The sequence below is a fragment of the Sturnus vulgaris genome, chromosome 30 (assembly GCF_052056855.1).
Source record: "Sturnus vulgaris isolate bStuVul1 chromosome 30, bStuVul1.hap1, whole genome shotgun sequence".
Classification (NCBI taxonomy): domain Eukaryota; kingdom Metazoa; phylum Chordata; class Aves; order Passeriformes; family Sturnidae; genus Sturnus; species Sturnus vulgaris.
The window spans coordinates 6,355,152-6,380,523 of record NC_142272.1 but is presented as its reverse complement, the minus strand read 5'-3'; the positions used below and the strand labels follow the sequence as shown (position 1 = coordinate 6,380,523).

The window sequence follows — 25,372 nt, the reverse complement described above, 5'->3', positions numbered from 1 at the left end:
TTTGTATCACTTTAAATTTAAATGATGTTAAATGGTTTTTACTTGCATTAACTTTCAGTAATGTGAAGTAAGGCTTACATTGCACTAAATTAGATTTACTTGAATTAATTTTAAGTTACATATGAATTTCAATTTAAATTGTATTTAATGTTGTAAACTTTTAAGCTGTATTTGTTTAAATGCCAGTTGTAGTAAATGGTACTTAATGGTATAAAACGTGAGTTGTACGAATCTAAATTTAAATTTCATTCAGCTGTGTTAAATTTTACTACACTGTATTTAATGTAACGTTGCCAGCAACAGCAAATTTCTGCTCTGAGCCCCGGGGGCTGCAGGAGCTTCAAGGGCAGGAACTCAGCATGGGGAGAACAGGAGAAAAAACAGAAACAACAGGAGAGGAACAGGAGAAAAAACAGAAACAACAGGAGAGGAACAGGAGAAAAAACAGAAACAACAGGAGGGGAACAGGAGAAAAAACAGAAACAACAGGAGGGGAACAGGAGAAAAAACAGAAACAACAGGAGAGGAACAGGAGAAAAAACAGAAACAACAGGAGAGGAACAGGAGAAAAAACAGAAACAACAGGAGGGGAACAGGAGAAAAAACAGAAACAACAGGAGGGGAACAGGAGAAAAAACAGAAACAACAGGAAGGGAACAGGAGAAAAAACAGAAACAACAGGAGGGGAACAGGAGAAATGGAAACAAACACAATAGGAGGGAAACATGAGAAAAAACAGAAACAACAGGAGGGGAACAGGAGAAAAAATAGAAACACAACAGGAGGGGAACAGGAGAAATCAAAAGAGGAACACAATAAACAGGAGGGGAACAGGAAAAAGTGAAATAAACACAACAGGAGGGGAACAGGAAGGGAACAGGAGAAAAACCAGAAACACAAGAGGAGGGGAACAGGAGAAATGGAAACAAACACAACAGGAGGGGAACAGGAGAAATGGAAATAAACACAATAGGAGGGGAACAGGAGAAAAACCAGAAACACAACAGGAGGGGAACAGGAGAAAAACCAGAAACAATAGGAGGGGAACAGGAGAAATCAAAAGAGGAACACAATAAACAGGAGGGGAACAGGAAAAAGTGAAACAAACACAACAGGAGGGGAACAGGAGAAATGGAAACAAACACAACAGGAGGGGAACAGGAGAAATGGAAACAAACACAACAGGAGGGGAACAGGAGAAAGCCAAACAAACAAACAGGAATGGAAGAAGAGGAAGCGAAAGGGCCCAGCCCAGCTGCTCCAGCCCAGCTGCTGGGCCGGGCTTAGGCGAGGGAAGCTCTTTGCTCTCCGTGCCCCGAGGATGGTGCTGGTCCCTGCTGGCCGGGTCCCGGTTCCGGGCAGGGCACGAACCCTGCAGGGAGGAGCGGAGCTGTCCCCGCCTGCTCCAGGGCTCCTCTCGGGCTCCCAGAGCCCCCGGAGCTGTGGGCAGGGGGCAAAGCTGAGCCCTGATGTTCCCCGGAGCCCCGAGCAGACGATGCTCCTGCGGCAGCCCCAGCTCAGGGCACGGCCCTGCCCAGCCTGAGCCGCCTCTTGGCCGCTGCTTTGCGGGACCAGAGCTGCACTCACCCTTCCAGGAACGGCGTGCAGGGAGCAGAAAACACGGAAGAAAGTCTCCCTGCATCCTCTGAACAAGCTCCTTGGAAAACCAGAGCTTAGAGATAAGAAATGGATTGTGAAATGACGAGTACAAAAGGAATTTAGCTTCCCTCCTTTGGAAGACCCTATTATCTATCTTCAATATTAGTGGTTCATTTTCTTAGGCCAGCTTTGAATGTAAAATCCCTCAGGGACTGGTTAGAAAGTAGAATTCCCTTGGTAATTGGTGCAAATTGTAAAACCCTCGAAAGAGATAAAAACCCCTGTAAAACAATAGCCATGGGTATATGATAGATAGGATGCCTGAATAGAATAAACCATGGATTTGTGCCTCTCTGCATGTGCTGGTCTCTACCTCGCTGGTCTGAGAGCTCCCCACGAGCCACAATTCTCTCTGGGCAAGGCTCGGGAATTTGCTCCATCACTGAGGGCTGCAGAAGCAGCCTCAGGGATCCCAAAGGGACCCCAAAACCCCCACCAGTGACAGAACTGCATTCAGGTCATGGCATTTTCTGATTCACGGGGAATTTTAGAATGAAAAGACAAGAAAGAAAGGGAAAATCCAGCCCCAGGCCAAAGACTGGATGAAAATTCCAGGGCCTCAAAGGTATTGAGCCACGTAATTCCCAGGATCTTTTATCACAGACAAGAATCTCAATCCCACAGGTTGTCAGCTGCCAGGTGCCGTTTTCCCAGGCTCTCAGTAAAGACTTGGGAGAACTAAGAAAGAGCTGGCAAACCCTCGATGCTGCTTTGTTCATTGTTCAAGTAGAAAGAAACAGTTCTGTGAAAATTTGAGCTCCCTAAACCTGCAGGTCAGAAAGGAAGAGTTCTTGCTCTTTGGAAATGGCATTATTTCACTGAGGAGTTGGTTTTATCAGGGGAGGTTTTATGACACCCAGTGGCAACGATCACCTGTGATGGGCAGACCTGCACCAACACACAAAGACACTTTCCACAGATCACAGTCACAACACAGACTTGGGAAAATCTTAAACGAATCTTCTTAATTGGAGGTCATACCTATATAACTTGGGTCAAAGTTACAAGCTGCTTACATAGCTCAAGTTGTAAGATACCAATATAACCTGAAAATTTTCTTTCTATATAATGGAATAGCTGGTATATGGTTAATTAGTCCTTAATGCTTAAATAAACAGAAACTGGCCAGGTGAATAATCTCAAAAATACACAAGTACAGCTATACTGAGAAGCAGCAGGGTGTACTAATGAGAAATTGGCAAATGTAAAGGCAATTAGCCACCAAATGGAGAATTTAGACTGGTTAGATCCAGAAAGACCAAGGAACACCATAACTGTGCATGGTCCAAAGGCAAAGTTAAAAATGTTCAGGAAGGCCTTGAACCTTTGTCAAAGAAGACCCCCAAGACCACCCAAACAGAAGAACTGTTTATAACCACGAGATAGCATTATGTAAATTAGTTCTGATGCATATATGATGGTGTTATAATGGCATTGCAATGTGAAAAACGAGGTTCACTTTCCTGATAAATTTTAAAAAAAGTTTAATAAAAGACAATAAGAGACAAACAATAAAGCAAAAGGTTATAACTGCCAGGTGCTTGACATTCAGCCAGGAGCACAGCCTAACTCAGGAAACACTTCATTAAATGCATCAACATGTTACACATTCATAGATCTTCGTGCATTATTCAAAATCACCCCCCCCCAACCTGTAAATCAACATTTAAAAAAAAAAAAAATTATTTTTCCTTGTGGCTCCTTGTTGGTGCACTCCCTGATAACAGAGATCAATAAATTCCTTCCCTGGAGTTCTGGTGTTCGTCACCCCATCTTCATCCAGACAGGATAATCCAAGAATGTGAAGAATTTCCTTTTCACCATTCTCTGAGTTAGTTACACGAACAAAAGCTTTTTACATCACTGTGTTATAGTCCAAGAAAAATATGTATATTTATCACACCACTATTTCTAAGTGTTGTTAATAGCAGAACTAAAAGAAACTATATTCATACAGCAAAGTTTTCCAACATTGTACAAATAGCATTCATTTTAGTATTTGCAAACAGTTAGTACTTATAACAGCAATATTAAGCAATAATTACTGTATGAATAAACTACAACACATGACAAGGGTGGGTGAGTTAGGTGGAGATATCCCCCTCTTCAGCAGCACTGCAATAAACAAATGCCTGCTCTATAGATTTTGGTCTGTGGGGATTTATTTCCAGCAAGTGGCCTTACGATCCTGCAATAGTTAATTCTTTCCAATATTTACAGTGAACTCTGAGTTACCAGAGGGTTGATTTTTCCAGAACAAGCCCCAGAGAGACATTGTGGAGCTGAGGTGCCTCTGCCTGTGGATCTCCCTGGATCCTCCTCGTTATAAGCACATATTATATCACTGGCTTTTCACAAATACTAAAATGAATTCTATTTGTACAATGTTGGAAAACTTTGCTGTATGAATATAGTTTATTTTAGTTCTGCTATTAACAAAACTTAGAAATAGTAGTGTGATAAATGTATATATTTTTCTTGGACTATAACATTGTGATGTAAAAAAGCTTTTGTTCATGTAACTAACTCAGAGAATGGTAAAAAAGATAATCAGGAAATTCTTCACACTCTTGGATTATCAAACACCAGAACCTCAGGGAAGGAATTTATTGATCTTATCAGGGAGTATCAACAAGATGGAGCCACAAGCAAATGTTGATTTACAGATTGGGGTGGATGATTTTGAATAATGCACGAAGATCTATGAATGTGTAACATGTTGATGCATTTAAGGAAGTGTTTCCTGAGTTAGGCTGTGCTCCTGGCTGAATGTCAAGCACCTGGCAGTTATAACCTTTTGCTTTATTGTTCGCCTCTTACTGTCTTTTATTAAACTTTTTGAATTTTACCAGGAAAGTGAACCTCGTTTTTCACACCCTTGAGAGGAGGCTCCATGAGCCCTGAGAGCCCAGCTCCTTCCACGGGTGTTTGTGCCCCAGAGACACGGCCTGGCCACGCACCAGGGGCTGCCCGGGAGCTGCACAGCAACGAAAGCTTTTTACAAGCCCACAAAAAAAGTTTAAACCAACTCTTAATTTTCTGTTCTGAATAATCCCCATCCACCAGAGTGTGTGTCACACACCTACAGCACACGGTGCTGTAAGAGTTTCCTGCTGGATCTGTGAAAATGCTTCATCCAGTCTCCCTCAGCCTCTTCCCTCTGAGCCCAGCCCAGCTCAGCTCAGCCCAGCTCAGCTCAGCTCAGCTCAGCCCAGCTCAGCTCAGCTCAGCTCAGCTCAGCTCAGCCCAGCCCAGCCCAGCCCAGCCCAGCCCAGCCCAGCTCAGCTCAGCCCAGCCCAGCTCAGCCCAGGCCAGCCCAGCTCAGCTCAGCTCAGCCCAGCTCAGCTCAGCTCAGCTCAGCTCAGCTCAGCCCAGCCCAGCTCAGCCCAGCCCAGCTCAGCCCAGCCCAGCCCAGCCCAGCCCAGCCCAGCCCAGCTCAGCCCAGCCCAGCTCAGCCCAGCTCAGCCCAGCTCAGCCCAGCCCAGCCCAGCTCAGCCCCTGAGCCCCCCCAGGCCCTGAAAAGCCTGGCCAGGCTGGGCTGCTCCCCTTGGAGCCCGTTCCCAGCAGCACTCCCCAGGCCAGCCATGAAAAACGAGGTTCACTTTCCTGGTAGATTTCTAAAGGTTTAATAAAAGACAATAAGAGACAAACAATAAAGCAAAAGGTTATAACTGCCAGGTGCTCGACATTCAGCCAGGAGCACAGCCTAACTCAGGAAACACTTCCTTAAATGCATCATCATGTTACACATTCATAGACCTTTCTGAATTATTCAAAGTCACCCCCCCCAAGCTGTAAATCAACTTTTTTATGGCGTCATCCTGTTATCTACTCCCTGATCAATAAATTCCTACCCTGGAGTTCTGGTGTTTGTCACTCCTATCTTCATCCAGACAGGATAACCCAAGAATGTGAAGAATTTTCTGATTATCTCATCACCATTCTCTGAGTTAGTTACATGAACAAAAGGTTTTCACACCACTATGTTATAGTCCAAGAAAGATACTTATCCCACTACTGTTTCTAAGTTCTGTTAATAGTAGAACTAAAAGAAACTATATTCATACAGCAAAGTTTTCCAAAGTTATATCTATAGCATTCATTTTAATATTTATGAAAAGACAAGAATAAAATAGAATAATAGAATAATAGAATAATAGAATAAGAGAATAAGAGAATAAGAGAATAAGATAAAAATAAAATAAAAGAATAATAGAATAATGGAATAATAGAATAATAGAATAATAGAATAATAGAATAATAGAATAATAGAATAATAGAATAATAGAATTTGTACTTATAACAGCTGACAGCACCCCGAGGCTGTGGCCAGCTGGGCTCCAGGGCAGCTTGGCCACTCCTCCTGCACAGCAGCCCTGCAGCTCCTGCCCCAGCCCTGGGACCTTGGGCAGCCTCTCCCGGTCCCCTCAGCCTGGCCAGGGCCACCCTGCCCCTGCCAGGGCTGTGCCAGCACCAGGGGCACCCACAGCACCTTCCAACCCCTTAGCACAGCTTGCAAAAAAAACAACCCCTCGCCAGGCCGCCCAAAAAATCCCACCCAACCAACCAACCCAACCAACCCAACCAACCAACCCAACCAACCCAACCAACCCACCAACCCAACCAACCAACCAACCATCCAATCCAACCAACTCAACCAACCCAACCAACCCAACCAATCACCCCAACCAAGCAACCAACCACCTCAAACAGCCAACTCAACCAACCATTCAAGCCAACCAACCAACCAACCCAATCAACTCAACCAACCCAACCAACCAACCCAACCAACCCAACCAACTCAACCAACACAACCAACCAACCCCACCAACCCAACCAACTCAACCAACCCAACTAACCAACCCAACCAACCAACCACCCCAACCAAGCAACCAACCACCTCAAACAGCCAACTCAACCAACCATCCAAGCCAACCAACCAACCCAACCAACCCAACCAACCCAACCAACTCAACCAACCAACCAACCACCCCAACCAAGCAACCAACCACCCCAACCAACCAACCCAACCAACCAACCATCCAAGCCAACCAAGCCAACCAACCCAACGAACCAATCCAACCAACTCAACCAACTCAACCAACCCAAACAACCCAACCAACCCAAACAACCAACCACCCCAACCAACTAGCCAGCCAACCAACCAGCCAACCCAATGAACCAACCATCCAACCCAACCAACCGACCCAACCAACACAACCAACCCAACCAACCAACCCAACCAACCCAACCAACTCAACCAACACAACCAACCAACCCCACCAACCCAACCAACTCAACCAACCCAACTAACCAACCCAACCCAACCAACCAACCAACCCAACCAACCAACCCAACCCAACCAACCAACCAACCAACCCAACCCAACCAACCAACCAACCCAACCAACTCAACCAACTCAACCAACAAGCCAACCAACCAACCAACCCAACCAACCAATCAACCACCCCAACCAAGCAACCAACCACCTCAAACAGCCAACTCAACCCAACCATCCAAGCCAACCAACCATCCAAGCCAACCAACCAACCAACCCAATCAACCAACCAACCCAATCAACCACCCCAACCAACCAACCAGCCAGCCAACCCAACCAACCCAACCAACTCAACCAACCCAACTAACCAACCCAACCCAACCAACCAACCCAACCAATTCAACCAACACAACCAACCAACCAACCCAACCAACCAATCAACCACCCCAACCAAGCAACCAACCACCTCAAACAGCCAACTCAACCAGCCATCCAAGCCAACCAACCAACCAACCCAACCAATGAACCCAACCAACCCAACCAACCAACCCAACCAACCCAACCAAACAACCAACCAACCCAACCAACCAACCAGCCAGCCCAACCAACCAACCCTACCAACCCAACCAACCAACCCAGCCAACCAACCAACCAACCAACCCAACCAACCCACCAATCCAACCAACCACTGCAACCAAACAACCCAACCAACCCAACTAACCAGCCAACCAACCAACCAACCCAACCTACCAACCCAACCAACCAACCAACCCAACCAACCCACCAATCCAACCAACCACTGCAACCAAACAACCCAACCAACCCAACTAACCAACCCAACCAACCCAACTAACCAACCACCCCAACCAGCCAACTAAACAACCAACCCAACCAAACCAACCAACCAACCCAACCAACCCAACCAACCCAACCAATCCAACCAACCCAACCAACCAAGCAACCAACCAGCCACTTGCTTGTAGAAACTAGAGGCCACTGGGACGCTTCGGGAGCGCCATGGTCAGTGTGCCAGTGTGGGACCTCGTGGAGCCCAGGAGGCCACTGTGATGCTATGGAACTCTGTGGAAACATTGGGACACTACGGTGGCCTCTCCTCCAGCTGCTTTGGGGACACGAGCTCCCAGCCCTCATTCTCAGCTGTCCCTGAGGAAACAGGGTTCAGGCTGCTCAGGGTTCAGCAGCACCGTGTGCCAGGGGAGAGTGGAGTTCCAGGTGCTGGGCACACAGGGAACCCTCTGTGCCTCCCAGTGGGACACTGCATGCCCACGTTCTCTGTGGCCCCCTCAGCTGCAGGTTTGCCATGTCCATTGTCAAAGGGTGTTGTATTTTGGGAGACCTGAGTGGATAACCCCAGGCCCACAGTCTCCCAGGGAAGGTTTCAAATGTGTTTTTTCTCCATCACTGGCCGGGCTTCCCGGGTTGCAAGGGCCGGCCTGGACAGCTCTGCCCACAGGGCCAGGCCACGATGGCTCCTGCTGCTGCCAGAGCTCAGGGGCTGTGGGGCCATGCCAGCCTGTCCCTGGCCCATGGAGGGACCAGGCCTGGCCCCAGCTGCCCTGAGGGAACAGGAGGAGGAGGGGGTGGTGTGGGATGGAGGCCACAGCAGCAGCCTCTCCCTCCTGCCCCGTCCCTCAGCCTGTGCCACCCTTGGGATGCTGGGCCTTGAGCTTCCACTTCTCCCTGGCATCCCCTGCCACCCACACCCGCCCAGGGTGTCCCGGGGAGCTGCTGCCTCCTTAGCCAGGGGCTCTGCTCTGCTGCACCCCGGGGCTCCTGAGACACCCCACGGGCAGGGCAGGGCAGGCCCAGTGTCACAATGTCCCCTTGGTTCCATCAGGCCCCTCAGGGTCACAGCATGCCCTGCACACCCTGAGGCCTCACATCACCCAGCCCAGGCCATTGCCATGGTTCCTGTCACTCCCAGTACGATCCCAGTGACTCCCAGTCTCTCTCGGTACATCCCAGTATATCCCAGCATGCTCCAACTTACTCCCACTTCCTTCCAGCATTCCAGTTGCCCATAGCCATCCCAGTCAGCCTCAGTGCAGTTCCAGTTGCTCTCAGTATATCCCAACAGCCCCCAGAATGGTCCAAACTGCCCTCAGCATGCTCCCAGTCACTCCCAGTGTAATTCCAGTCTCCCACAGTGTGGTCCCAATTGCGTCCAGCATGGTTGCAGTTACTCCCAGTTTCTCCCAATATGATCCCAGTTGCACCCAGCTGCCCCTAGTATAGTCCCAGTCACTGCCAGTATGATCTCTGTGGCCCCAGTATAGACATAGTCATTTCCAGTTGCTCCCAGTTGCCTTCAGCATGGTGCCAGTGTTGTCCCCTACATTATCATTACAGACACTCCCAGTATATCCCAGTTGCCCCCAGCATGCTCATTCCCAGTCACCCCAGTTGCCCCAGCAGGGTTCCAGTTGCCCACAGCATGATCTCATTAATTCCTAGTATATCCCAGTTGCCTCCAGCATGCACCTGTCACCCCCAGTTATTCCCAGTAGCTCTCAGTGTGGTCCCAGTCACTCCCAGTATTTCCATGTCCGTGCTCCAAGTGCTGCTCCCAGCCCTGATCCGTGGGGATGGGAATGTCCTGCACCCTCCTCGGGGCAGGGTCACACCTGAGCCAGGTGTGCAGGGCAGGCCCTTGCCCTGAGCCCAAGCACTGTCCCACCTGCAGGATCTGCTTCCCCTCGGCCTCTTCGTCCTGTGGCCCCAAGCCCAGCTTGGTGCTGAACAAAGGGGCTGGGCTGGGGTTGTGAGAACAATGCCCCACTTTTTAAAATTTTAAAAGGTTTATTGAACCACACCAAAGGACTGAATAAGGAGAAAGGGACAGCTCTGGGTGCTCAGCTGCAGCCAGAGCCACCTGCCCACACCCAGAACAATCATTATACACGCTATTGGTAACCCCAAGGTGAGCTGAACCTCCCCACACTCGTGCAGATGTCACACTTCTAACCCAGCTCCTTCAGCTTGGTGTCTTTGCAGTCCTTTGTGCTTTGACTTTCTGTCTTGGTTTGAAAGACAGGTATTTGCTAAGGAAAGGCGAGAACCCCTTTCCTGAGATGCAGAGAGCAACCCCCTCCCTTCTAATAGTTTCAAATCAGAGGCCTTCAGGCAGGAGATATGGGGATAGGAATAACAGTTCTTTACTGATATCTAACAAGGCAGACAACAACAACAGCTATGAAAATTGACAACAGAACAGAACAGTCTAGCTCAGTTCCAGTCCCTTTTGGCCACAGGCCGTCTCCCTGTGCTCAGTTACCGGTGCTGGGGGCAGGGCAGGTCCCGCGCAGTTGAAGAGGGCTGGGTGATGGCAGCAGCGGCCCAGGGGTGAGAGGGATGGGAAAGTGACTCCCCCTCACGGTGTCGGTCGTGGTGCTCGGCAGAGTGTCCGGAGATAGTAGGGTGAGGTGGGAGAGCAGCAGAGCGATGTCCAACGGCAGGGAGCGTGGATCTCAGTGCTGGGATGGCAGGGGAAGATGCTGGATTGGAGCCCGGGCCATCCTCCCACTCCACGAGCCAAGCGAGAGAGAGTCCCAGCCCGCCCAGATCCCCCATCCCACCTTTCCTTTTCTGGGGTCCCCCTATCGCCCACCCCCCTGCGAGAGAAAACGATTGTTACTAAGCTGTAGCCACAAATACTTAGCATAACAATGGGAGAAAATTCCACAGAAAGAAAAGGGAACAATCCAACCCCCAACATTATCCACCCCATAATTTCTCCCATACTAATATGCTATATCAAATTAAACTGTTACATTATATATACATACATGCAGTTAGAGACATAGGCACAGTACTATAGGTATTTCACCCCAAAACAAGGTCTCCTTGGGGTATGCATCTGGTCTCTCCATTCTTTTGCATCACCCACCAGGTGCAACCTGGTCCTTGAGCGAATACAACTCCATGGATGGGATTGTCTTTGCTGGAGGCAGGATTCACCCAAACAGTTTTTCCTAGCATACCTCTCATGTGTACCACTGGAACCTTATCTCCATTCGATATTCCCAAGGGCTCAGATTGGGCAGGGCCTGCTCGGTTAGTGGAACCTCGGGTGTTCACTAACCAGGTGGCCTTTGGTAGATTAATCTCCCAATTCTTGAAAGTTCCCCCACCCAGTGCCTTCAAGGTGGTTTTAAGCAGGCCATTGCACCGTTCAACTTTCCCTGCAGCTGGTGCGTGGCAGGGGATATCGTACACCCACTCAATGCCGTGTTCTCTAGCCCAGGTGTCCAGCAGGGTGGGGACACCCAGGATGTTCAGGAAGGGGGAGTTCAGGGGGTCTCTGCTTATGCAAAAAGGTGGGGCTGAGGTCTGGGAAAGGCAGGAATGGGGGTCCAAGGCATTCCAGAGTGTCCCAGGGTCAGGCACACAGGAAGTCTGGAGGCTGGGAGCCATGGGATGGCTGAGAAAAGGGAGCAGGGGGAGTCCTGATGTCCAGAAAAGGGGATTCAGGGGGGGTCCCTGTGCACGATAAGGGGAGCAGGGGGGTCCCGGTGCCGGGGGTCCCACTCCCCCCTTGCTGCCCCCCCGAAGTACCCCCAGCCCCAGCGCTGGAGCCATCGTGCTGCTCCAGGCAGGTCCAGGCTGGGAGATGTGACCATGCCTGAGGGAGGGCTGGGGGAGAGAAGGGGATCACTTCCAGTTGTCCCCAGTAAAGGCTCTGTAAATCTCAGTTAATACCAGTCACCCCTAGTATGGTTACAGACACTCCCAGTATATGCCAGTTGCCCTCAGCATGTCCGTAGTCATTCCCAGACACTCTCAGTGGTCCCAGTAAGGTGTTAGTTTTCCAATGTATGATCCCAGTCATGCCCAGAACATCCCAGTTGGCTCCAGCATGCATACAGCCCAGTCATTCCCAGTTACTCCAAATTGCTTGAAGCACAATCCAAGTTTTCTCAGTTGCTCCCAGTAGCCCAAAGTGTGATCCCAGTTGCTCCCTTTCAGCACCAATGTGACCCCAATAACCTCCAGTATGATCCTCGTCACATGGCATCACTACCAGTATGGTCCAGTTGCTTCCTTGACCAACCCAGTCAGTCCCACTATGATGCCAGCATGCTCCCAGTTGCTCGCAGTCACCCCCAGTATGGGGGATGATGTGAATGGTACGATCCCAGTCACTCTCAGATACTCCCAGTATTAGTCCAGTCACGCCCAATAGGATCCAAATATGACACCAGTGTGCTCCCAGACACTGCCAGTATGAACCAGTTGTGGACCACATGGCTCCAGTTGCTTTCTTTCACCCTCACTTTCGTTCCAATCACTCCCAGTCTCTCCCAGTGTACACCAGTTCCCTCCAGCATATTCCCGGTCACTCCCAGTTCCTTCCACCATGATCCCATTGGCTCACAACCATTCCCAGCGAGCCTCAGTATAGTCCACGCATGGCTAGCATAATCCCAGTCACCTCCAGCCTAATCCCAGTTCATCCCAGTATAAGCACAGTTGTTTCCAATGACTCCCAACATGAACCCAGTCAATCCCAGTTTTTCCCAGTTGCTCCTAGCATGGTCCCAGTTGCTAACAGCTGCGCCCAGTCACCTTCAGCATGACCCCAGTCACTCTCAGTGTATCCCATTTGCACCAAACATGATCTCAATTGGCCCCTGCAGGCTCCTGCTCACTTTCAGTATGAACCAGTATGGGCTGCGAGGGCTCCGGGAACGGGGCGGGAGGAGGAGGCAGGGATCGGGGAGGGGCGGCGGCAGCAGCGGCAGCAGCAGCGGCAGCAGCAGCAGCAGCAGCAGCAGCAGCAGCAGCAGCAGCAGCAGCAGCAGGAGGAGGAGGAGGAGGGAGGAAGAGGCGGAGCAGGAAGCAGGAGCAGAGAAGCGAACTCGCAGCCCCCCCGGGACCATCGCCCCCCATCCCGCAGGTGCAGGGGAGGGGGAGCTCGGCCCGAATATCCCGGGGGGTGTCCCTGGGTTCGGGGTTTTTTTTTGGGGGGCGATGTTTGGATGTTGCAGGGCTGCAGAGGCGCAGATGGCCCTCGGGGGGACATCGGGGGGTCCCCGGGCGGTGTTTTTGGGGGTCCCGGTGGGATGCGGGTCCCCCCGCGGTGGGGGTTGGGCTTCCCGGGCCGGGCCCTGCGAGCTGTGCCGGGATCGGCGGGGGGACACCGGTTTGGGGGAGCCCCGGGAGAGCCGCGGCTTCCCTGAGCGGGAGCCCCGAGACAGGAGAGCCCCAGCATGACCTCAGTCAGTCCCAGTATGTCCCATTTGCCCACAGCATGGTCTCAGTTGCCCCCACAGGCTCCTACTCATTCCAGTACGATGCCAGTACGATGCCAGTCTCCCTCAGTGATTGCTGTGTCCCGACTCCCAGCAGCCTGGGGAGGGCGGGGACCGAGTAGATGGGGGACCCCCAATCCAAGCGTGACCCCCAGCAGCTGGGACAGGGGGGAGTCCCTGAACACCAGAGGGGAGAGACCAGAATTCGAGAAGTCGTGGGAGGCTTTTTCAGGGCTGAATCTTGTTGTTTGGGAGGTTTTTATGGACCCCAGATGCCCGGGGACTTCTAGAGATGGACATGGGTAGAGGGACCTTCAAATTCAACGCGCTCATCCCTTGTTTTGCCCCAAACCAGGATTTCCCATTCCCAAATCTTGGCAGAATGGAGGAGGAGGAGGCTGCGAGGAAGAGGAAGATGGCCCGGGAGCCGCAGGCAGGTGAGGAGGAAGCCCCTGGCCCTTTCCCCCTGTGTCCTGCTCCATGTCCCAGCCCAGCACGGCCCCCGGCTGCAGGACAACCCCCCGACCTGGGGGGATCTCCTTCCCCTTCCCTGTGGCACGGAGGCAAATCCCATCCTCTGCTTGTCCTTCCTGCCCCAGACAAGGAGCTGAGCCCGGAGAGCAGGGAGGACAAATCCCCGCGGCAGAACCTCGTGGAAGAGGCCGCTTGGAGCAGTTCCACGGGGCAGGAATGCAACGGGGAGGAAAAGCCACGGAGATCCCGCACGAGGAGGGGCTGCAAACGCAGATCTGGGGAATCTGAGGAGGAAAGCGCCAGCCTGGGCCAGAGCTCAGAGCTTGGGATCCATGAGCAGCTTCACGATGGGGAGAAGCCCCACAAGTGCTTGGATTGTGGGAAGAGCTTCAGGCGGAGCTCCCACCTGATCCGGCACCGGATGATCCACACAGGTGAGAGGCCCTACGAGTGTGGGAAATGTGGGAAGAGCTTCAGAGACATCTCCCACCTGGTCCGCCACCACATGAGCCACACTGGGCAATGGCCCTACGAGTGTGGGGAATGTGGGAAGGGCTTCAGAGACAGCTGCAACCTGATCCGCCACCAGGGGATCCACACCAGGGAGAAGCCCTACGAGTGCACGCAGTGTGGGAAAGGCTTCAGCAAGATCTGCACCCTGATCACCCACCAGAAGATCCACACTGGGCAGCGGCTCTACGAGTGTCCTGAGTGTGGGAAAAAGTTTCAGACGAGCTCGAGTCTCGTCAGACATCTGTGGATTCACACAGAGGAGAGGCCCTTCCAGTGCCCTGACTGCGGGAAGGATTTCAATCGACAATCCAGCCTTGTCAATCACCGGCGCATCCACGCCGGGGAGAAACCCTACGAGTGTGGGAAGTGTGGGAAGAGCTTCAGCACGAGCTACCACCTGCTCCGCCACCAGATATTCCACACTGGGGAACGGCCCTACGAGTGCCTGAAGTGTGGGAAGAGCTTCAGCATGAGCTACCACCTGATCACACACCAGAAGGTCCACACCGGGGAACGGCCCTACGAGTGCTCCGAGTGTGGGAAGAGGTTTCGGAGCAGCTCCAATCTCCTCCAGCACCAGCGGATTCACACGGATGAGAGGCCCTTCCGCTGCCCCGACTGCGGGAAGGGCTTCAAGCTCAACTGCCACCTCACTGCCCACCGGCGCATCCACACCGGGGAGGCGCCCTACGAGTGTCCCGAGTGTGGGAAGGGCTTCAAATACAGCGGTGCCTTGACCAGACACCAGCAGAGCCACCAGTAAGGGAAGCCAGGTAGAAACATGAAAAGGAGACTCACAAGCTGAGGGCAGAATGAATCCGTTGATTGCAGAGTTGAGACAGTACTTCGACATTTAGTGTGAGAGTCTTTGTTCAGTCCTTCACACCCAGCAATGTTGCAGGCCTGTAATAAATCCATCAGCCTGACGCTTTTTTCATTTTCTCAAGGTGTGCAGCCTTCCAAGGCACAGGACGCCTTTCCTGTTCTTAGACAGCATGTAATCCAAGTTCTTCCATGCTTCCCAGGAATTTTCTGCAGCGTCAATCTTTGCTGTTTTCTTGCACCTCACATGGTTCCAGTTGCTTTCTTTCAGCCTCATTTTGGTTCCAGTCACTCCAAGTCTTTCCCAGTGTAGCCCAGTTCCCTCTAGCATATTCCCAGTCACTCCCAGTTCCTTCCACCATGATCCCATTTGCTCCCAAGCGCTCCTTTAAGCCTCAGTGCAGTCTCACTCACTGCCAGTGTGATCCCAGTCACTTCCAGCCTAATCCCAGTTCATCCCAGTATAAGCACAGTTGCTTCCAATCACCTCCAGCATGCACCCAGTCAATCCCAGTATTTCCCAGTTGCTCACAGCTGTTTCTGGTCACCCTCAGCATGACCCCAGTCACTCCCAGTGTATCCCATTTGCACCCAACATGGTCTCAATTGGCCCCTGCAGGTTCCTACTCAATCCCAGTATGATCCCAGTATGATCCTCAATTCGTTCAGTGGGAATCCAGCCTCTCCTAGCATGGGCCCAGCTCCTCCCAGCATAATGTCAGTACAATCCCAGTAGAATCCCAGTCACTGCCAGTGATGCCACTACTGGCACCCCCACCCTTCTCTGCGTTCCCCACCCGCATCTCCAGGCTCCCGAGAGGGGCCCCAAGGGCTGGAAGTCGCCACCCAGGGTCCCCAGCAAGCCCCAGTTTGGATGTGCAGTCCCCAGTTTTCCCAGTTTCCCTCTCCTTTTCGCCGGGCCGGGTTGGCCCCGGCGGCAGCGGGTGGGAGCAGCCGAGAGCCCCGCGCTGCCCATCCCGAGCTGTCCCGGCTCCATCCCCGCTCCTGCCGCGGCCGCGAGGGCTCCGGGAACGGGGCGGGAGGAGGAGGCAGGGAGAAGGGGGAGCTGGGATCGGGGAGGGGCGGCAGCAGCAGGAGGAGGAGGAGGAGGAGGAGGAGGGAGGAAGAGGCGGAGCAGGAAGCAGGAGCAGAGAAGCGAACGCGCGGCTCCAGCGCTCCCTGAACTCGCAGCCCCCCCGGGACCATCGCCCCCCATCCCGCAGGTGCAGGGGAGGGGGAGCTCGGCCCGAATATCCCGGGGGGTGTCCCTGGGTTCGGGGTTTTTTTTTGGGGGGCGATGTTTGGATGTTGCAGGGCTGCAGAGGCGCAGATGGCCCTCGGGGGGACATCGGGGGGTCCCCGGGCGGTGTTTTTGGGGGTCCCGGTGGGATGCGGGTCCCCCCGCGGTGGGGGTTGGGCTTCCCGGGCCGGGCCCTGCGAGCTGTGCCGGGATCGGCGGGGGGACACCGGTTTGGGGGAGCCCCGGGAGAGCCGCGGCTTCCCTGAGCGGGAGCCCCGAGACAGGAGAGCCCCAGCATGACCTCAGTCAGTCCCAGTATATCCCATTTGCCCACAGCATGGTCTCGGTTGCCCCCACAGGCTCCTACTCATTCCAGTACGATGCCAGTACGATGCCAGTCTCCCTCAGTGGTTGTAGTGTCCCGACTCCCAGCAGCCTGGGGAGGGCGGGGACCGAGTAGATGGGGGACCCCCAATCCAAGCGTGACCCCCAGCAGCTGGGACAGGGGGGAGTCCCTGAACACCAGAGGGGAGAGACCAGAATTCGAGAAGTCGTGGGAGGCTTTTTCAGGGCTGAATCTTGTTGTTTGGGAGGTTTTTATGGACCCCAGATGCCCGGGGACTTCTAGAGATGGACATGGGTAGAGGGACCTTCAAATTCAACGCGCTCATCCCTTGTTTTGCCCCAAACCAGGATTTCCCATTCCCAAATCTTGGCAGAATGGAGGAGGAGGAGGCTGCGAGGAAGAGGAAGATGGCCCGGGAGCCCCAGGCAGGTGAGGAGGAAGTCAGTGCCCCTTTCCCCCTGTGTCCTGCTCCATGTCCCAGCCCAGCCCGGCCCCCGGCTGCAGGACAACCCCCCGACCTGGGGGGATCTCCTTCCCCTTCCCTGTGGCACGGAGGCAAATCCCATCCTCTGCTTGTCCTTCCTGCCCCAGACAAGGAGCTGAGCCCGGAGAGCAGGGAGGACAAATCCCCGCGGCAGAACCTCGTGGAAGAGGCCGCTTGGAGCAGTTCCACGGGGCAGGAATGCAACGGGGAGGAAAAGCCGCAGAGATGCCGCACGAGGAGGGGCTGCAAACGCAGATCTGGGGAATCTGAGGAGGAAAGCGCCAGCCTGGGCCAGAGCTCAGAGCTTGGGGTCCATGAGCAGCTTCACGATGGGGAGAAGCCCCACAAGTGCTTGGAGTGTGGGAAGAGCTTCAGGCGGAGCTCCCACCTGATCCGGCACCGGATGATCCACACAGGTGAGAGGCCCTACGAGTGTGGGAAATGTGGGAAGAGCTTCAGAGACATCTCCCACCTGGTCCGCCACCACATGAGCCACACTGGGCAATGGCCCTACGAGTGTGGGGAATGTGGGAAGGGCTTCAGAGACAGCTGCAACCTGATCCGCCACCAGGGGATCCACACCAGGGAGAAGCCCTACGAGTGCACGCAGTGTGGGAAAGGCTTCAGCAAGATCTGCACCCTGATCACCCACCAGAAGATCCACACTGGGCAGCGGCTCTACGAGTGTCCTGAGTGTGGGAAAAAGTTTCAGACGAGCTCGAGTCTCGTCAGACATCTGTGGATTCACACAGAGGAGAGGCCCTTCCAGTGCCCTGACTGCGGGAAGGATTTCAATCGACAATCCAGCCTTGTCAACCACCGGCGCATCCACGCCGGGGAGAAACCCTACGAGTGTGGGAAGTGTGGGAAGAGCTTCAGCACGAGCTACCACCTGCTCCGCCACCAGATATTCCACACTGGGGAACGGCCCTACGAGTGCCTGAAGTGTGGGAAGAGCTTCAGCATGAGCTACCACCTGATCACACACCAGAAGGTCCACACCGGGGAACGGCCCTACGAGTGCTCCGAGTGTGGGAAGAGGTTTCGGAGCAGCTCCAATCTCCTCCAGCACCAGCGGATTCACACGGATGAGAGGCCCTTCCGCTGCCCCGACTGCGGGAAGGGCTTCAAGCTCAACTGCCACCTCACTGCCCACCGGCGCATCCACACCGGGGAGGCGCCCTACGAGTGTCCTGAGTGTGGGAAGGGCTTCAAATACAGCGGTGCCTTGACCAGACACCAGCAGAGCCACCAGTAAGGGAAGCCCTGTAGAAACATGAAAAGGAGACTCACAAGCTGAGGGCAGAATGAATCCGTTGATTGCAGAGTTGAGACAGTACTTCGACGTTTAGTGTGAGAGTCTTTGTTCAGTCCTTCACACCCAGCAATGTTGCAGGCCTGTAATAAATCCATCAGCCTGACGCTTTTTGCATTTTCTCAAGGTGTGCAGCCTTCCAAGGCACAGGACGCCTTTCCTGTTCTTAGACAGCATGTAATCCAAGTTCTTCCATGCTTCCCAGGAATTTTCTGCAGCGTCAATCTTTGCTGTTTTCTTGCACCTCACATGGTTCCAGTTGCTTTCTTTCAGCCTCATTTTGGTTCCAGTCACTCCAAGTCTTTCCCAGTGTAGCCCAGTTCCCTCTAGCATATTCCCAGTCACTCCCAGTTCCTTCCACCATGATCCCATTTGCTCCCAAGCGCTCCTTTAAGCCTCAGTGCAGTCTCACTCACTGCCAGTGTGATCCCAATCACCTCCAGCCTAATCCCAGTTCATCCCAGTATAAGCACAGTTGCTTCCAATCACCTCCAGCATGCACCCAGTCAATCCCAGTATTTCCCAGTTGCTCCTAGCATGATCCCAGCTGCTCACAGCTGTTTCTGGTCACCCTCAGCATGACCCCAGTCACTCCCAGTGTATCCCATTTGCACCCAACATGGTCTCAATTGGCCCCTGCAGGTTCCTACTCAATCCCAGTATGATCCCAGTATGATCCTCAATTCCTTCCGTGGGAATCCAGCCTCTCCTAGCATGGGCCCAGCTCCTCCCAGTATAATGTCAGTACAATCCCAGCAGAATCCCAGTCACTGCCAGTATGATCTCAGTCCAATCCCAGTACAGCCCAGTCACTCCCAGTGATGCCACTACTGGCACCCCCACCCTTCTCTGCGTTCCCCACCCGCATCTCCAGGCTCCCGAGAGGGGCCCCAAGGGCTGGAAGTCGCCACCCAGGGTCCCCAGCAAGCCCCAGTTTGGATGTGCAGCCGCCAGTTTTCCCAGTTTCCCTCTCGTTTTCGCCGGGCCGGGTTGGCCCCGGCGGCAGCGGGTGGGAGCAGCCGAGAGCCCCGCGCTGCCCATCCCGAGCTGTCCCGGCTCCATCCCCGCTCCTGCCGCGGCTGCGAGGGCTCCGGGAACGGGGCGGGAGGAGGAGGCAGGGAGAAGGGGGAGGTGGGATCGGGGAGGAGGAGGAGGAGGAGGAGGAGGAGGAGGGAGGAAGAGGCGGAGCAGGAAGCAGGAGCAGAGAAGCGAACTCGCAGCCCCCCCGGGACCATCGCCCCCCATCCCGCAGGTGCAGGGGAGGGGGAGCTCGGCCCGAATATCCCGGGGGGTGTCCCTGGGTTCGGGGTTTTTTTTTGGGGGGCGATGTTTGGATGTTGCAGGGCTGCAGAGGCGCAGATGGCCCTCGGGGGGACATCGGGGGGTCCCCGGGCGGTGTTTTTGGGGGTCCCGGTGGGTGGCGGCAGAGCCCCGGCGGGGCCCGGGGGGATGCGGGTCCCCCCGCGGTGGGGGTTGGGCTTCCCGGGCCGGGCCCTGCGAGCTGTGCCGGGATCGGCGGGGGGACACCGGTTTGGGGGAGCCCCGGGAGAGCCGCGGCTTCCCTGAGCGGGAGCCCCGAGACAGGAGAGCCCCAGAAGGGCAAAGCGGGGAGCCCGAGAGGGGGGGACCCCTGGGATTGCCGGGACCCCGGCGGGGGGTGCTGGGGCTGGAGGGGCGGCAGGGCCGGGAAAGGGGTTCGGGGGTCCCGGTGCCGGGAGGGGCTGCTCCCAGTATGAGCCCGCTCACTCCCAGTATGAGCCCGCTCACTCCCAGTGTGATCCTGCTCACTTGCCCTCACCTCCTCCCTGATCCCTGTTGCTCCCAGTATGAGCCCAGTCAGTCCCAGTTATTCCCTATTATGACGCAATTTGCCCCCAGCGCAGTCCCAGTTGCTCCCAGTCCCTCTTGCTTTCCTCCAGTGTGTTCCCAGTTCTCCCAGTTGTCCGTAGTATAATCCCAGCAACTCCCAGTATGATGCCAGTGTGTCCCAGCAGGGCCCCAGGCACTCACACTTGCCCCCAGTGTGGTCCCAGTTGCCCCCAGCAGATTCCCAGTGTGGTCCCAGTCCCCACCCGCATGGTGTCAGACACTCCCAGTATATCCCAGTTGCCCTGAACATTCTCGTAGCCATTCCCAGGCACTCCCAGTTACCTCAGTGTGGTTCAGGTGCCCCCACTTTTATCCCAGTCACTCCCAGTACATCTCAGTTGTCACCAGCATGCATCCTATCATTGCCAGTTGCTCCCAGTGTGTGTGTGAGGTTACGTCCCAGCATGGGCCTTGTAGCTCCCAGTATCCCCCAGTTAGGGTCCAGTCACACCCACTAGAATCCCAGTATGATTGTAGCCAGTCCCAGTATGATCCCAGTCACTTGCAGTGTTATTCCAGTAACTCCCAGTCAGTCCCAGTATATCCCAGTCAGTGCCAGCATGCTCCCAGTCACTCCCACTTCTTCCCAGTTGCTTTCAGCATGATTCCAGTTGCTCACAGTCAATGCCATTATGACTTCAGTCACCCTCAGTGTGATCCCCGTTTTACCCAGCATGGACCCAGCTGCTCCCATTGTGATCCCAATATGATCCCAGTTTCTGCCAGAATAGTTCCAGTTGTTCCCAGTTCCTCCCAGTATGATCCCACTTGTCCCTAGAATAGTCCCAGTCCCTCTCAGCAGGGTCCCACCAAATCCCAGTTGCCCCCAGCATGATCTCAGCTGTTCCTGGTGTAGTTCCAGTCACCCCAGTATGCTTACAGATCCTCCCAGTATGTCCCAGTTGCCCTCAGCATGCTTGTAGTCATTCCCAGTATATGCCAGTTGTCCCAGGAAGGTTCCAGTTACCTCAGAAAGATCTCAGCCTTTCCCAGTTACTCGCAGTTGCCTCCAGCATGATCCCAGTTTCTGTCACTTGCCCAAAGTATAGTCACAGTTGCTCCCAGTGTGATCCCAGTTGCCCCAGTTGTTGTCTCAGTCCACTCAGCATGGATCCAGTACTTTCCAGTTACTCCCAGTTGCTCCCAATGAGTCCATATTTTCCTCCCAACATGGGCCCAGTTGCTCCCAGTAACCCCCAGTCAGGATCCATTCACACCTGCTGTAATCCCAGTGTAATCTCAGGATGATCCCAACAGGACTTGTAGTCACTCCCAGTATGGCTCCAGTCACATCCAGGGTGATCTCAGTCACCCCAAATGTGATCCCAGTTGCTCCCAGCATGTTCACAAGTCAATGCCAGTTGTCCTGAGTTGCTTCCAGCCTGATCCCAGTTGTTGACAGCCACCCCCTCAGGGCAGTCCCAGTTGCTGCCAGTGTGACCCAGTATGATTCCGGTCTCCCCCAGTATGGCCCCAGTTCATCCCAGTATCAGTATCCCAGCTTTCAATCTCCCCCAGCATGCAAACAGACACTCCCAGTCCCTCCCAGTTGGTTGTAGCATGATCCCAGTTGCTCACAGCTGCTCCTGGTCACCCTCAGCATGACCTCAGTCAGTCCCAGTATGTCCCATTTGCCCAGAGCATGGTCTCAGTTGCCCCCACAGGCTCCTACTCATTCCAGTACGATGCCAGTATGATGCCAGTCTCCCTCAGTGATTGTAGTGTCCCGAAGCATTGGCCAAGCTGTTCCCAGTGTGATCCCAGTATAATTCAGTCACTCCAAATGATGCCACTCCTGGGATGTTCCCGTGGATGTCCAGGCTCCCGAGAGGGGCCCCAAGGGCTGGAAGTCGCCACCCAGGGTCCCCAGCAAGCCCCAGTTTGGATGTGCAGCCGCCAGTTTTCCCAGTTTCCCTCTCCTTTTCGGCGGGCCGGGTTGGCCCCGGCGGCAGCGGGTGGGAGCAGCCGAGAGCCCCGCGCTGCCCATCCCGAGCTGTCCCGGCTCCATCCCCGCTCCTGCCGCGGCCCCGAGGGCTCCGGGAACGGCCCCGAGGGCTCCGGGAACGGCCCCGAGGGTGCCGCTGCTCCTGGGGGAGGAGGAGGAGGGATGGAAGAGGAGGGATGAAGGAGGAGAGCGAGAAGGGCTGGATGTAGGAGAAGGAGGTGGGATTAGGAGGGAGGAGGGATGGAAAGGGGAAGAGGAGGTGGATGAGGAAGAGGAGGGTTAAAGGAGTTTGAAGAAAAAGGAGAAGGAACCTGGAGTTGAGCACTCCCTGAATTCGCAGCCCCTCACCTGTGGGAGCTTCTCCTCTCCCCCTCATCCCCCATCCCGCAGGTGCCCGGGGAGGGGGAGCTCGGCCCAGATATCCCGAGGGGGTCCTCGGGTTGGGTTTCTTTGGGTTAGATGTTTGGAGATTGAGGAACTGCAAAACTGAGTGGAAAATGCCCCTTGCGGGGACATTGAGGGGCTCTCAGTGGCAGCCTGGAGGAGCAGAGCCCTGTGTCCCCCAGGACCCCAGAGTGGGGAGCCCAGAGAGGGAGGAGCACCACGATTCACGGGACCCTCAACAGCCTGGAGAGGGGCAGGGGGGACTCCATGGATCCCCTGCAGCCCAAATCAGAGAATAAGGGGAGAAGGGACCCCGGCACCCCAAATCCCCCCAGCATTCCTAAGAGGGGAGACTGAAGAGGGGGGAGCTTTTTGGATTCCCGGGACTCCCAGCAGCCTGGGGAGGGCGGGGACCGAGTAGCTGGGGGACCCCCAATCCAAGCGTGACCCCAGCAGCTGGGACAGGGGGGAGTCCCTGAACACCAGAGGGGAGAGACCAGAATTCGAGAAGTCGTGGGAGGCTTTTTCAGGGCTGAATCTTGTTGTTTGGGAGGTTTTTATGGACCCCAGATGCCCGGGGACTTCTAGAGATGGACATGGGTAGAGGGACCTTCAAATTCAACGCGCTCATCCCTTGTTTTGCCCCAAACCAGGATTTCCCATTCCCAAATCTTGGCAGAATGGAGGAGGAGGAGGCTGCGAGGAAGAGGAAGATGGCCCGGGAGCCGCAGGCAGGTGAGGAGGAAGCCCCTGGCCCTTTCCCCCTGTGTCCTGCTCCATGTCCCAGCCCAGCACGGCCCCCGGCTGCAGGACAACCCCCCGACCTGGGGGGATCTCCTTCCCCTTCCCTGTGGCACGGAGGCAAATCCCATCCTCTGCTTGTCCTTCCTGCCCCAGACAAGGAGCTGAGCCCGGAGAGCAGGGAGGACAAATCCCCGCGGCAGAACCTCGTGGAAGAGGCCGCTTGGAGCAGTTCCACGGGGCAGGAATGCAACGGGGAGGAAAAGCCGCGGAGATGCTGCACAAGGCAGGGCTCCAAACCCAGCCCAGGGTGCTCTGAAGAGGAAAAACCCAGCCTGGGCCAGAAAGATGGACAGAGCTTCAGCCAGAGCTCGGAGCTGCTGGTCCGTGAGCAGCTTCATGATGAGGAGAAGCCCCACAAGTGCTTGGAGTGTGGGAAGAGCTTCAGCTGGAGGTCCCGCCTGATCCGCCACCAGATGATCCACACAGGTGAGAAGCCCTACGAGTGTCCTGAGTGTGGGAAGGGCTTCAGAGACAGCCCTGGACTGATCATCCACCATCGCATCCACACCGGGGAACGGCCCTTCGAGTGTGGGGAATGTGGCCTGAGCTTCAGCCGGAGCTCCCACCTCACCTCCCACCTCAAGATCCACACTGGGGAGAGGCCCTACGAGTGTCCCGAGTGTGGGAAGAGTTTTCAGACCAGCTCCCTTCTCCTCATACATCAGCGGATTCACACGGATGAGAGGCCCTTCCGCTGCCCCGACTGCAGGAAGGGCTTCAGGTACAGCTCCCACCTCACCAGGCACCAGCGCATCCACACCGGGGAGAGGCCCTACGAGTGTCCTGAGTGTGGCAAGAGCTTCAGGACCAGCTCAGTCTTGAATCAACACCAGTGGAGACACCGGTAATGAAACTCTGCAAGTGCCCCAACTTCAGGGAGAGCTTCATCTTCTGCTCCAGCTCCATCCCTCACCAGAGGACCCACGCTGGGGAGAGCCCTGGTGTCCCACGTTCCCGGTGATCCTGGTTGGGAAGACACCTGGCTGTGATGCCTAGAACGCAGAGGCCAGACAAAGTTAAGAGGAATAAAATGGGTATTTATTGAGGGGCCTTCAAAGGTCACACCCTGGCAGTGCCAGTGCCACAGTCGTGGCCCTGCCCAGATGGCTCCAAGGTGGAAGCAAAAGAGCTTGGTCACAAGATCTCACATTTTTATAGGTTTTAGTCCATTTGCATACAGGAATCAACTGTCCAATTAAAATAGCCTCAAATCATGAAGTTTCATCCTCCTCGCTTGCTTGCTTTCCTGCCCTCCTCTTTTCACATTGTTTATGCTTAGGGCCTGAAGTTTGAAGAGATTGTCCTTGAGTCCCCAGCTGGAATAGGATTGTTTTGTCTTCACCACCCTGTGAAAAGTTCCTAGTAACCCTTAATATAAAACTAAAAGCTGCACACCAAAGTAGAACAGAAAAACTTAAAACTTAAGGCATCAATTTCCTCCCTTTGGAGGCTTGACAAGGCCTCTACTTTGTCGAGTGTCTATTCTAAATATTTATTGGCAATAAGTATTTAATAACAGATAAGTGTCTAACAATAATAAATATCTAGCTAAATATCTAATAGTAAATGCATACTTAATGAAAAACATAAAGTAACAAGAATAATATCTTATACTATCAAGTATCATATATAGAAGAATAGCAATTAGACAGAAGAGGAACCATTTAAAATATAATTTCCATCAATATTCGTTGTTACAGTTGTTTTAGGAGCAGAAGCTTTCTTAATTCTGGAGTAGTGAATCCAGGGTCCTCTGCCAGCAATTTAGACTGCAGTGAAGGTGGTCAGCAGGACTTTAAATTGTTCTTTCCACTTGGCTTGCAGAGGATCACTGTCCCACCACTTCACATAGACCCAGTCTCCAGGCTGGAACAGATGTGCTGGTGTGTCCAGTCCTATGGGTCTGGATAACACAATGTAACTGAAGTTTCTGCGAAGTGGAACTCAAAGCCATTAAATAACTCTGC

General features: G+C 54.1%; 1 protein-coding gene across 4 annotated transcripts; it reads left to right on the top strand.

Annotated features, from left to right (window-relative positions):
* Nucleotides 1-12,781: 12,781 nt before the first annotated feature.
* Nucleotides 12,782-24,392, top strand: LOC106863979 (uncharacterized). Of its 4 annotated transcripts, XM_088180890.1 has the most exons (4): nt 13,363-13,646; nt 13,809-14,924; nt 17,391-18,265; nt 23,753-24,392. In XM_088180890.1, the coding sequence occupies exons 1-4, from the start codon at nt 13,502-13,504 to the stop codon at nt 24,251-24,253; spliced, it is 2,637 nt and encodes an 878-aa protein (XP_088037016.1). In that variant the 5' UTR covers nt 13,363-13,501; the 3' UTR covers nt 24,254-24,392. The 4 variants fall into 4 exon arrangements, with proteins under 4 accessions (XP_088037015.1, XP_088037013.1, XP_088037016.1 ...); XM_088180889.1 differs by lacking the exons at nt 17,391-18,265; nt 23,753-24,392 and adding an exon at nt 12,782-12,854 and having other exon boundaries at nt 13,565-13,646; nt 13,809-15,122; XM_088180888.1 differs by lacking the exons at nt 13,363-13,646; nt 13,809-14,924; nt 23,753-24,392 and adding exons at nt 16,125-16,241; nt 16,952-17,033 and having other exon boundaries at nt 17,196-18,509.
* Nucleotides 24,393-25,372: the final 980 nt, after the last annotated feature.